A 14,029-nucleotide genomic window follows, 5' to 3' on the forward strand; every position below is an offset into this window, starting at 1 on the left:
GCCTTTGTGCAGTCGCTGTGAACAGAAATAAATCATCCTGATTATCTTGCAAATTCAAAAAACCTCCCACTCACCAGGAGCACAAACAGGAAGCACTGGTAGGCAAATGGGGCAGGGCTGTTTCCGCAGGCACAAAGGCCACATAAAAGCCCTGCTCGCAGCATCTGCTTCCAATCAGATTGAACCTGCTTAACTGGATGAGACTGGAGGAAGGAAACTGATGGAGAAAAGAGTGATGGGGTGGACAGAGACCTTTTTTTTATCCCGTCCCTGAGGAGAAACAGATAGAGCAAAGAGGGGAGGGACTGTTTTCTGTAGTTATTGATTGACTGGTTGAGCCTACGGTTCTCTCAGGTCGGTGCTTTTTGAGGTCATTTCTTCAACCTACTTTGGTCATCTTTTTATATCTTGCGCTCTGCCTGTGACGGCTGACAGGCTTGGCAGCAGGACTTGATGATGATTCTCCATCTGTCCTTGAAAAACGTGGCTGGATATGTCTGTTTTAATATCTATGTTAGATTTTTTTCTTTTAACGCTTTTTGCTGCTTCATACTCCGGTCCCTGTGATTTAACGGTCTATGGGCGAGCTCCCATACGCACAACTATTTTTTCCCCCAGTGTGGTTGTGGTTTGCACTGAGGCCCCTGTGGGGATTTTAACGGCAGGATCTTGTTTGTTGCTTGTTAAAAACGTCGGCTTTAAAGCACTTTTTAAATAATTAATTTGCCATTGTCGATTTTCTGAATTAAAGTGAACATAATCTGCTGTTCCTTTGAAAAAGGTTTGACAGTGTGAGCGTGACACGGTTACTTCAAAGACAGTCAGGATGTTCAAAACATTCTTTTTAAATCATTTTTGTTGTTGCGTGTGACAATAAACATTTAACCAACTTCAAAAATATTAAACCTACTACAAGCATGTCTTCAAATTATGACTGAGTAATGTTTGTCTGTTTTTTCTTTAAATGAATGATTTGTAAAACATACATTTGGTGCGTATAAATCCAGAATAAAGGATCTTATCAACATTTCACCTAAAATGCTAATAGAAAACTAATTTCTTTATATTTTGCTTGGACAATGGGAAATCAGTCCAGTGATTCATTGAAACCTGTGCAAACATACACTGAAATAGAATGAATAAGGCAAACAGGCAAGACTGTATAATTCTAACAAGTTTGAATACTGAAAAATGAAGGCCAATCAGATGCTTTCCAGGTGGTACTACATGATGAAACAAATCTCATGTGTTCATGATTGGATCAATCAATCCCTAACATCATTGGCTGAAATGCAGCCCAGACAGAACCTCGACGGTGTTTTACAGATAACTGTAAAACACTCACTGTTGCACCTCTCTCCTGACCTCAGTACACTCAAATTTGGAGTCATTAATCCATAAGACCTGTTCAAGCAGATTTTCAGCCCAGTTGTTGTGCAATTTGGCATACGTCACCCTTTTCTCCCTGTTTCACTTTCTTAAAAATGACTTCTTAACAACGGCCCATCCTCTGAGACCATTTCAGTGAACAGCAGATGAATCAACAGGTCTTTGCTAGCACAATACTTTCAGATTTTGAAAGCAAGACTTCTAATTCAGCATTACTGCTTGTGCCAAAGTTTTTTAAAAAGTTAGTTTTTGTGCCACTAGAGGGCGATGCACAAGCTCCTCTGTGGGCACTAAACTCCTTCCAGCATGATTTATAGAAATAAAAACCCCATAAATAACTCAATGATGATATTTTTCAGAGCTTTAATGAAACATGGTCTGTGTTCATGTATGTCACATATGAGGTATGAGAAATTCAGTATAACACAATTTAACACATTGAAAAAAACCATCAGTTGGTCAGTTTTTTTCTTGCTTACTTGCGAAACCAGTTAATATCTGATTCACAAAGTCACGTGCAGTGAAACCAAAAGCAGTTTTTCTTTAAGGAATTAGATTTTGTGTGAAACATAACTATCAGTGTCAACATGTCTGCCGTTTGGTTACAGCTGATAACCCTCCTCTGTGTCTCTTTTGGAGCCCCAAGCAGAGCAGGTAAGACTGACTTTTACTCAAGAGTTGCCTAATGCCTTTCTTTGGGTAGAGCTGTGTTGAGCCAGTGAACTGCTTTCCTTATGTGAAAACTGAAAGAATGGCATTAAACCTGTTTTGTGCTTCTATCACTACATGACACTGTTTCTCCTTTTTTGGCCTTTTGCTTTACTCCAAACTCTAAAAAATGCCCCAAATCTCTAAAAAATTAACAAGTAAAAAGCAGAAAAGAAAAGCACAGACAGCCTAACATCCACTTTCACTTCTAGTGTAACCAATCGGATCTTCAGTCTTATTTTAATGTCCTGCCACTCACAGAATATGTAACATATCTACCCGCAAACACTACTGTGTATGAAAAGTATTTTTAGAACTGTGTCAGGAGGTGTGAGTAAAAACACACACATATTTCCTGTTGAATAGTTAGACTTCGACTCAACCTGGAGTGACACTGACTGTCAGCATGTCTGCTGTCTGCATCTTCATTCTCATCCTTTGTCTCTATGGCACAGCTAGGACTGCTGCAGGTAAGGCTGAGACAGGTGTGTTACAGTAAATGATGTAAGGAGGAAGAGTTCACTCATGCTGATCAAACTGCATTGTGAGATATGAGTGTAAGTATTGTCTTTTTTTATGCAGATGGTTATGAGGTGATACGGAGAAATGTTGGACAGCAAGTCACCATCCAGTGCAAAAGTACTTCCAATCAGGAGATGCTGTATTTGAAGAGAGGCCTCAATGAGGAGGAGGACATTTTTTATTTGACAGATTTACAAAAATCTACTATTAACCAAAAATTTACTGACAGACTTCAGTTTCATGGGCGAGTCCCCAATGTGGATATTCTCCTCAAAAACTTGACCCTGGATGATACAGGACCGTACTGGTGCGTGTACAAAGTGAGCAGCAACTATGAGCTCAAAGCCTCAAGAGGCAATGGGTCTGTGCTGCTGGTGGTGACAGGTGAGTCTGAGTGTTTTTTGTTTGTTTGTTTGTTTTATTCAAAAGCTGTGCAGGAGTACAATATGTGCAACAATCCACCAAGTGAGTGAGTCAGTAAGTTCACACATGTTCTTAAATTGTTTTACAGAAACTGAGCACTTCTTCTTTTGTGTGGCCGGCAGTGCTGTCAAAATGTATTTGCTGTATTCGTAGGAACATAAAAATAGAAGTGGACAGATATTTTACAGACAGACTTAATTGCAACTTCACAATAAAAACACTGAAGTAATATCTAAATATATTTTCTAGAAAACAGACCTTCACCTACAGTGCCTAAGTGTGACCGATCACAGGGTGACACGCCCCTGGTCCCGGTCTATGTGGTGATCTGTGCTGGTGTGCTGATTGTCATCCTCATTGCCTCTCTCATCTGGATCGTCATCAAGGTATAAGCATGTCTAAAACCACAGAAGTAGAACCACACATCACTGTAATAGAATAATAACGTATTACAATAAATGACTGTACAGCTGGACCAGCAACATGCCAGAAACAAATTTCATATTAAAGCTGATTTTTTTTCTTTCTTTTCTTTTCTTTTTTTGCATTGGCCAATTTTACAACATGTCTGACCACCAAATGTATAAAAATTTGCTGGCCAGACATTATCTTTTAGGAAGATAGACTAATGACAAAAAAGAGGAAAAGAGAGAACCTCAGCAAACAGAGCTTGCACAGACCATTGGTGGTTATATTAATAATCATAGTATAATAATGTACAACAGCCCCACAATTCACTATATGTTTTTCTTCCAGAACAACCGCTTGCACAACAAAGCAAGAAGAAGACGAGATGAGACCATTTAAACTCTGCACCAGAGTGCTGAAGATCAAGCTTCGTGGTAACTCAGTCTATTTTCACTCCGCGGTTTTTGTATGTGTCTCAGAGAAAGATGGGTAACAGTGAATTATAACGTAAAGGTACAAAAAAAGAACCACTGGCACTGACGCTGCAGAATATTTAGAAATGCTTTGTATGAAAATAGATGATATATAACTCCATCACAGTTTAGCTCAAATATTGTTTTCTTTTTTAAATTATTGAACTGACATGAACATGTTTAAATTCATGTCACTTTCACGGTTTGAATTTCACGTTTTTTTTTTACATATAAATGATTGTGGATAATTAATTTTGTAAATCAGCGGTTTTCAGATTGTGGCCTGGGTCCCTCTGTTGGGCTCAGAGCAACTGTGAGTGGGGGAAATAATGAGGGGAAACTATGTAAGTTGAATAATTGTGGTTTATGGAAAATAAATCTTTAATTGAATAAAATGTAATCTGGTTGCTTTTTTTTAAACCAAGAAATCAAACCTGACCCAAATGGAGACTCAGACACTGAACTACTGTCATCCTACCAGCATGATTTGTAGACTTTCTAAACATAGTCCGAATAACCCAATGATAATATTTTAGAGGTTTAATGAGACATAATCGGTGTCCATGTGCATCACATACATTTGTAATTTGAAGTGTCTGACCTGGAAGTCGGAGTTAAAGATATTTATTGTCACTTGCGTATATTTTGACTACAGTTAAAGGTTCAGTGTCTGGTTTTGCAACGTGATGTGCTTTGTGAAAAAAGCAGTGAAACCAAAAGTGGTTTTTCTTTGAGGAATTCGATTTTCTGTGGACTTTACATATCTGAGATCTGAACTCAGTAATGAGTAGCTCCTCCATTATTGCCTTTGCCATCAGAACAGTGTGACTACTTGACAGAAAGTTACAATGAATCCACATTTTTCCATCTGCCTTTTGTTTTGTACCTTTTCCCCAGCCACAAATAAAGGGCTCGCCTCTTGTTAAATTATAATTTGTTCTAAGTGTCTGCGTTTGGTCCCTCCTCCTCTCTGTGAAGGTCTGCGCTGGCAGACCTTCACAGAGAGGCTTCAATGAGGAAGAGGACATTTTTTTCACTGATTTACACAAAAATCTGCAATTAACCAAAAATTTACTGAAAGATTTCAGCTTCATGGGAAATTCCCCATCAAAAAAAAGATGACCCTAAAAGATACAGGACTGTGAAGGTGCGTGTACAAAATAACTGAGAGGAACTATGCAGTTAAAACCACAAGAAGCTCAGGGTCTGTGCTCCTCGTGGTGACAGGGGAGCCTCATTCGTTCATTTATCCTTCTAGAGAGACCTTTTGAGCTGAACATATTCCCCCAGACATTTTCTTTGTCCAAAAACCAAGTAGGATTTCAACACAGGGGCTTACAAGAAAATATAAGTATTGTAGAGGATGTTACTGTGTTTCATCTAATGAGTTTCATTTCAGCAAGTCTACAAGCATTAAACAGACCAGTGTTAAAAAGAATGAGCACCTCTGGGTTTTTTTTGGTTTTTTGTGGTCTGCAATACTGTGAAAATGTACTCCCACTTCCTGGTTTCTTAGGTTTATACATATTTCTCACACGTATGTTATTTAAGATCCTCAAATAAATTTTAGTAATAGACAAAGACAAACACTTAATGCAGTTTTTCAATGATGATCTATTTAATTAAAAGAAAAAATCCATCCAAACCAACCTGAAATATGTGACAGTAACCGTATTGTGCAGGAATTGTTTTAATTCAGCCACGTTGAAATGATTTTTGGTTATGAAGGTCCTGGCTGATCATGCCAAAACATCTCAATCTAATTTAAGTCCAGATTTTGATTAAGCCATTCCAAAACCTTTTTGTTTTGTTCTTTTTAAAACTGATAGCCAGAAATAATCTTTTCAGGCAGAGAGCAGAATTTATGGTTTCATCAATTACAGCAACTTACTGAGATCCTGAAGCAGCAAAGCAGCGTCAGACCATCACACTACCACCACCATGTTTGACTGTTGGGAAGATGTTCCTTTGATGAAATGCTGTTAATTTGACACCGGATGTAAGAAGATGCAAAACGTTCAAATAGCGTCAGTCCACAGAATATCCAAAAGTCTTGGGGATCAACAAGATGGGTTTTTTTTGGCAAATATGAGATGAACCTTTGATCTTTTTGCTCAGCGGTGGTTCTCTCTTTGGAATCCTCCAGTAGATGCCATTTTTGCCCAGTCTCTCTCTTTCTTATTGTTGAATTGTGAACTCTGACCTAACTGAGCCCAGTGAGGAATAATCTTAGTAGGTTGACCACTCCTGGGACGATGCACTGCTGTTCCAGGTCTTTCCCATTTGTGCATAATGGCTCTCACCGTAGTTCTCTGGAGTCCAGAACCTTAGAAATGGCTTTGGAACCCGTTCCAGGCTGATAGACATCAGTCTCTTTGTGTCTCATTTGTTTCTTTAGATTGTGGCATGATGTGTTGATTTTTTCAATCTTTGAGCCTATCTCACTTTGTCAGACAGCTTTTGTTTAGGTGATTTCTCTATTCAACAGGTCTGACAGGTGTGCATCAGTCATTTATGTTGCACACTGTCCTGCCATTGTTGGATAAAACTGCTTGTAACTCAGACGTATTGGTATGAGATTCACCCATAGAAATAGAGTGAAGGTCATCGTGACCTACCAGTTACTGATTAAAGGAGTCTCATTTATTCTGGGAAATGACTCAGCTGGTGGGAGAGTTTTCCCTGTGTCAAGTGTGTTCCCTATTTGTGTGGTTACTCTTGAGCGATCGTGTAAATTTGATGATGTTGTTGATTTTGCTGAAACATTTATGGCTATGTGCTCAGTGAAAAGATTCCCAAAAGCTGTCCCATTATGTACACTACAAGCCAAAACTGTTATAAAGGACCTGATTAAGTTGTTTTCTACCTTTGGGCTCCCAAAATTCTGACCAAGGAATAACTTTCCTTAACTTCCTCTCGATTAGGTTAGCAGTCTTCGCGAGAGACTCCACTTTGCATGTCAGTTAGCACAGGAAAATATGACGCATGCACAGACTAAGATAAAGGCTCATTATGATGAAAACAAAAAAAAACTGTAACAGAAGTGTCCAGCCTGGAGAGAAAGTGTTGGTGTTGTTATCTATGGTAGGATCCAGCTTGCAAGCTAAGTTCGCTGGTCCATGTCTAGTAGAAACGAAAACCAGTGATAATAATTATGTGATCCAAACCACACATAGACAGAGAAAGTCAGGGGTTTGCCACATGTTGAAATCATTACTCAAGAAACCACTTGGTTGTGTCAGTCCCCGTGTGCACCACTCGTGTCATGATGCGCTGAAAACGTCTGAGATCTTAAATAATCCAGAAACCAAACCAACTTTAGATACACTTTCTCGTTCAATGTATTTTCTTTATTTTACTACTTTCGACATTGTAGATACATACTGAAGGCATAAAGTTTATGCATAAGTTCAGTAAGGAAACACAAGGACTCATTTTAGGACAGATCAAGATTGGGCCTTTTGGGGTAGTGGCTCAAAAAAGAAAAGAAAAGAAAAGAAAAGAAAAACTTACTTTGGTTTTTATGATTTAGAGGTAACTTTAAAAAAACACAAAACAGCCAAAGATGTTCCTGTTCAGATGGACATTTGATTTAATTATGTATCTGACCCTGTGTTGTTCACGAATCTGTTTCATTGTTGAGATGTATTTCTTTTTTCTTTTAGAGTCAGGCACCCTGTCTTTTAAAGTTGCTTGCTTTTCTAATAAAACATGAAATTCTTGTTATTTTTGTTTAAAATCGTTTATCAGGAATTCAAACAAAGACGCAGGGGAAACCTGACCAAAGCAGACTTGAGGGACAAAAAAATTTGCAGTGGCGTTTTTACCATTAACGCATTCTTTATGATACCCATGAAGTCATCCGTGGATATGAATGTGTAGAGTTGTTAAATCTCCCTGCTTATTAAACAAAAGAAACATTTATGGATTTCTATCTGGGTGGAAGCTTTTGAAGAGGTTTTAACAGGGTTGTCTCCATGGCTCGTAAAAGTTCAGCTTTCAGACTCGTTTTAATCACTTGTTCTTGCTTTTGCACTCACGAAGACATAATCACATGTGGATTTGGAGAGACTTTGTCTGTACCTGGAGCCTGAGTAGCAGAAGAAAAGCATTCCCAGTAAATACATCTGGGAATACACCCATGAAAGTAACCTCAGTGAACATGTGCCAGCAACCCGTGAGAACAGTCAATCTTACCTGTCATACCACCCTGTGGTAATCGGCCTTAAACTGACAAAAAGAAAAAGACTTGAAAACCACTGTTTGGACAGCAGCTTTGGTAATATTCTGTAATATTAGCAATAAATTCTTACTTGTTATGAATACAGAAGTCTTAATTAAAGTCTTGTAGAGCTTTTGAGTCTTTTGCACTAACTGTGACACTCCCCTTTAGGCTGTGAAGTCAGAGCCAGCAGCTACTTGTCTCCCATCAAGGACCAGAGGTTGATCCACAATGTGCACGTGCAAAGCAAGCAGAAAAAAACCTGCTTGCATCTCAGCTTGAAAAGCTTAAGCCTTTGTTGACGGGACGCCCTGTGGATCTCAGTAGGGTCAAAGACAAGCCTGCTTCCTGTGACTATAGCAACTGCAGCCACAAGATGGTAGTAAAGTAAAGGCTGATTGCAAGCAGGCAGGGAGTTTATGACAGACTGATGAAAGAGGATGCTTCCACCAGGCAAGCACTAGTGAAATCTGAAGCACACATTAATTGTTTTTCCTGGAGTGGATTTCCCAATGAATTCACCCCAAGGTCAGACTGTGCAATGCTCAGAGAAACTGCAAAGAAAGCAAGCACTAACAGTAGCATGACCTGTGTTAAATGGTTGCCAGGGTCTCTTCTATGTAAAATGAACGTGACAGCATGGCTCAGGTTTGCAAAGTTGCATCTTTAACAAAGCATGTTGTTGAAGGGGTGATGACTTGGGTTTGGTTGTTCTGAGTCAACCATGAACTCTTCTGTATACTAAAGTATTCTAGAGTCAAATGTGAGGCCATGTGTCTGACTGTTAAGGCTCGTCTGAAATGATATCATGCAGTAGGAAGAATGTAAAGCAGAATGACTTAAAAAGAAAACAGTGCTACTGGAATGAGCCAGTAAGAGTTCAGACCTCAAGCTTATCAAAATGCTTAGTGGGAAATTCAGACTGCTGTACATAAACAAATGTCTACAAACCTCAGTGAACTGAAGCTACACTGCAAAAAACAGTGGGCCAAAATCCCTCCACAACAATGTGCAATACTGATAAAGTCATACAGGAAACAATTAATTCAAGTTAGTGTTTTAAAAGGTGGCTTGATAAGCTGCTGAATTATGCAGTGAGCTTAGTTCCTGCTAAGTACTCAGAGGGCTGTGAAAACTTCGCACAATAAACATCAGTCTGCAGTAGTCTGTGGTTAACACCAAATATCTGTTTTTCTGCTGCTAAGGGGCGATGTAAGTGTTCTAAAAATGGCCCTCCAGCCTCTGTTGACAATCTCCTGGCCTACTTTGACACGATTTGTGCACACTGCATAAACATACATAGTCTATATCACCCAGAGACAATACTTAAGAAATGTTTGATGTAGAACAGTCTCGTTTTCATTCAGATCACACACATTTATAGTGACCCGAGGAGCTGAGGAATTTTATCATTAAATAAAAGCTCTTTATTTTTGCAGAAAAGCATATTAATGTATTTGTTTGTCAGGTGTCTTTGTCCTGTTGCATCTTTCCCCCCTTTGAGCAACTGCAAGCTCCTAAAACATATGAAGCAGTGACAATACCCCGCCTGAAAACCAGAGAAGTTTAAAATGCTAAATTGGTTTGACCTCAGATTAAAGGTGGCTTTAATGCTCTGCCAGTGATAATGAATGCACGGTGCTTATATTTTCATTGTCACTCACTGTTACCACTACGTCACGTGTTGCTTTCAAGAAGTGTGTCAGGCGCTGTGGTAAAAACATGCACACATTTCCTGTTGAATAGTTAGACTTCGACTCAACCTGGAGTGACACTGACTGTCAGCATGTCTGCTGTCTGCCTCTTCATTCTCATCCTTTGTCTCTATGGCACAGCTAGGACTGCTGCAGGTAAGGCTGAGACAGGTGTGTTACAGTAAATGATGTAAGGAGGAAGAGTTCACTCATGGTGATCAAACTGTATTGTGAGATATGAGTGTAAGTATTGTCTCTTTTTCATGCAGATGGTTATGAGGTGATACGGAAAAAAGTTGGACAGCAAGTCACCATCCAGTGCAGAAGTGCTTCCAATCAGGAGATGCTGTATTTGAAGAGAGGCCTCAATGAGGAGGAGGACATTTTTTGTTTGACATTACAAAAATCTACTATTAACCAAAAATTTACTGACAGACTTCAGTTTCATGGGCCATTCCCCAATGTGGATATTCTCCTCAAAAACTTGACCCTGGATGATACAGGACCATACTGGTGCGTGTACAAAGTGAGCAGCAACTATGAGCTCAAAACCTCAAGAGGCAATGGGTCTGTGCTGCTGGTGGTGACAGGTGAGTCTGAACAGTTTATTTAGAGCTTATATATAGCTTATATAGAGCTGAAAGTTTTCCACTGGACATTTATGTTATACAAAAACCATGTAAGAGTTCAACATGTGCTTTCCACCAAAGTAGTGTAGAGGAAGATGTAGAACTAATCACTCATGTGATCAATCAATATCAGACTGTTTATATTTATTGTTATTTATATTAGAGGCAGAAAGTGTTTCATTTCATTTTTAAACAGACTGGTGCTTTTGTGTGGCTCTAAATTTGATTTCTCTGAATTATTATTTTTTTTAAATTTGTGATGTCAGAATGAAAAAATACAGATGGAGGGAAAAATCCTAATGAAACAGAAATATTTACAACTTTACACTAAAAACAATTTAATAATCTTTGAATATAATTTCTAGAAAGCGGACCAGCACCAAGTCCACGGCCTGTGTGCACTGGGCAGTCCCAGGGTGACCTGGTCCTGGTCTCTGTGGTCATCTGTGCTGCTGTGCTCATTGTCGTCCTCACGGTCTTCCTCATATGGATCATCATCAAGGTAGGTGCTTTGATGTGACAGCATCTGTGTGTGTGTGTAAATGTTAAAACATCACTAGTCGTATAATCATAAAATTCCTCTTTAGAAATTGTATTGTTACAAAGATGAAGAGAGACTGAAATCTCAGCAACAACAAGCTTCACAAAATTCAGCGAATAATAATCAAATCGCTTAACGTGACCTGCAAATAAAAGTCGGCATTGTCTTTTCCCTCCCAGACCAAGCCCTTGCGCAGCACAGTGAAAAAAAGACAAGTCCCGGTCAACGATGTTTATGAGGATATGCGCGGCACAATCAGGCGCTGAAGAGTCGACGCCAAACTCCGTGAACTCTCGGCACCACTGTGGTGTAAGCTCGGTCTGTTCTCACGCTTCATGCCCTGTGTGGGTGTCTGTTAAAGAGCAACAGTGAGGTAAAATGGTGCAACACAAAAACACTTGCTCTGTAGATTATTTGTAATCTTTATAAGAGGATTGTCAACATTGAGGCTTGTCAGTGGTATTTTGGGATGTACCCAGACGGAGGCGGAGAGTTTTTTTTTGTTTGTAACTGTAAATATGTTAATCGTTGTTGTCAGTTTTTCAAAAACTTTGCTTTTTTTTACTAAACTTTTAAAAAAAATATAATTTAATGCAATATGTGATGTCTTTGGGGTGTACAGTCGCTGCAGTGTGAGGCAGGGTGGGTGGGACATTTACTTGGGGTGGACTGAATGAATTGAATTTATATGTGTTTGTGTACATGTGTTGATTTTTCCAGTATCTGAAGAGGGAAATAAGCCAGAAGACAGTTAGTGTAAATGAAGACACAAATGTCTTGTAAAATACTGTGTATTTTCATCTTAATAAACTATCTGCCATCCATATGAATCTAGTTAGTTTTTATTTATTTATTTTTAGTAAGACGTGGCACTGAGATTACAACAGCAGTACAAACTCACAGCATAATACAACAGTGTTACCACGTGTTAATACAGCAGCAGATATGTTGGTGTGCAATGTCTACATGTCTTCATACATTAGCGTGATTTTAACAACAGGACTAGTCAAAAAACTAGTCAAACTAATGCAATGCTAGGACGATAAAAACTGTTATAATTTTAAAATGTTTCCATCATATCCCAAAGAAGTAACACTTTAGCTCTTAAAGCTTGCGTTCATTTCCACTGTAAAAGATTTATAATACAACCAACGTCATTTTTCTAAATGGTTGTTAATTTAAAAATTAAAAAAATTAAATAACTAAAAAATTACCAAGGGTTGCTATAAATGTTAAAGCAATTTCCTAACTTACAGGCAGCTGGATGTCAGTAACTTACTGTAAAAAGTATTTTCAGTAACATACTGTATTTTTCATTTACAGTAATTTAAAAAAAAAATCAGATGTTGTGAAACCCTCTCTACCACAACCCTGAGAGGAAAAAAATCTAATCAAAATACCACATGAAAACTTTTTTTCTCCCTGCTTACTTTATAGTCACAGACTGCAAGGCAGAGGGCAACAAAACAAGTCAGAGGACAGGGCACTTACAAATGTCTCAGATACATGTAAATGAATAACAATAATACTTTAAACCAACCTTTTAGTATTTTAAAAGAAATCTTCTCTCTCATTGGCCATTTTTTCTCAGCCAGGTTACCACGGTGAATGGAATCACAGTAGTGAGCAGGTACTTTCCCACACTCCTTTGGCATTTACAGTAATTTACTGTTTACACATATTACAGTATCTTACTGTGCAGTGGTGTGAAGAAGTGTTTGCCCCCTTCTTGATTTACTTTTTTTGGGGAAGTATTTGTCACACTTTTCAGATCATCAAACACATTTGCATATTAGAAAAAGATAATGCGAGTAAACACAACGCAGTTTCTAAATGAAAGTGTTTATTATGAAGGGGGGGGGGGGGCAAAATACTGCCAGTGTGAATAAGTCATTGCCCTCTCCTAACCTAATGACTGGTTGTTCCAGCCTGAACAGCAACAGCTTTAATCAAGCATTTGCGATAACTGGCAATGAGCCTTTTACAGCTCTGTGGAGGAATTTTGCCCCACTCAGCCACAGTGGAGGGTTTCCACTTGAGATGCTGTGGTGTTGCCACAGCATCCCAGTCGGATTCAGGCCAGGACTTTCACTAAGCCACTCCAAAGTCTTCATTTAGTTTTGTAAGCCATCCAGGGACTTTTTCGTGTGTTTTGGATCATTGTCCTGCTGCAGAAGCTAAGTGCGCTTTAATTCGAGGTCATCAACAGATGCTGGACATTCTCCTCCAGGATGTTTTGGTAGACGGCAGAATTCATGGATTTCCAGGTCCTGAGGCAGAAAAACAGCCCCAGCTCATCACACTACCACCACCGTATTTTACTGTCAGTATGATGTTGATGATGTTCCTTTTTGAAAATGCTGTTTTCGTTTTACGCCAGATGTAATGGGAAACACACCTTCCAAAAACTTTTGTGTCGTCAGAGTATTTTTCCAAAAAAGTTCTGGAAATTATAAAAATGTTTTCTGACAAAACTGAGAGGAGCCTTTATGTTCCTTTTGCTCAGCGGTGGTTTAGTCTTGGAAATCTGTCATGCAGGCCATTTTTTCCCCAGCGTCTCTCTTTTTGTGGATTCATGAAAACTGACCTTAACTGAGACAAGTGAGGCCTGCAGTTCTTTGAATGTTGGTTTGGGATCTGTTGAGATATCTTGGATGAGTCGTTGCTGCACTCTTGGGGTCATTTTGGTCTGCCGGGGAAGCTTCTTCACTGGTCCATGTTTTTGCCAGTTGTGGATAATGGCTTTCACTGTGGTTCACTGGAGTCCCACAGCTTTAGAAATGGCTTTATAACCTATTCCAGACTGAGAGATCTCAGTTACTTTGTTTCTCATTTGTTCCTGAATTTCCTTGGATCGCGGCATGACGTCTGGATTTTGAGGATCTTTTGGTCTTCTCTACTTTGTAAGGCAGGTCCTAGTTAAGTGATTTCTTGATTGAGAACAGGTGTGGCAGTAATCAGGCCTGGGTGTGGCTAGAGAAATTAAACTCATCTTTCCAAGCCATGTAAGTTTGGATTCC

At 39.1% G+C, this 14,029-nt stretch overlaps 1 protein-coding gene across 3 annotated transcripts; it reads left to right on the top strand.

Annotated features, from left to right (window-relative positions):
• Positions 1-1,953: 1,953 nt before the first annotated feature.
• On the top strand, positions 1,954-12,337 carry LOC102304363. Of its 3 annotated transcripts, none has more exons than XM_042222226.1 (4): positions 1,954-2,043; positions 10,109-10,429; positions 10,834-10,970; positions 11,189-12,337. In XM_042222226.1, exons 1-4 carry the CDS (start codon positions 1,977-1,979, stop codon positions 11,273-11,275), a joined length of 612 nt encoding a protein of 203 aa, XP_042078160.1. In that variant the 5' UTR covers positions 1,954-1,976; the 3' UTR covers positions 11,276-12,337. The 3 variants fall into 3 exon arrangements, with proteins under 3 accessions (XP_042078160.1, XP_005925548.1, XP_005925547.1); XM_005925486.3 differs by lacking the exon at positions 1,954-2,043 and adding an exon at positions 9,869-9,995; XM_005925485.3 differs by lacking the exon at positions 1,954-2,043 and adding an exon at positions 9,884-10,010.
• Positions 12,338-14,029: the final 1,692 nt, after the last annotated feature.

Source organism: Haplochromis burtoni, unplaced genomic scaffold, assembly GCF_018398535.1.
Source record: "Haplochromis burtoni strain Fernald_Lab_line unplaced genomic scaffold, NCSU_Asbu1 Contig_81, whole genome shotgun sequence".
Lineage (NCBI taxonomy): Eukaryota > Metazoa > Chordata > Actinopteri > Cichliformes > Cichlidae > Haplochromis > Haplochromis burtoni.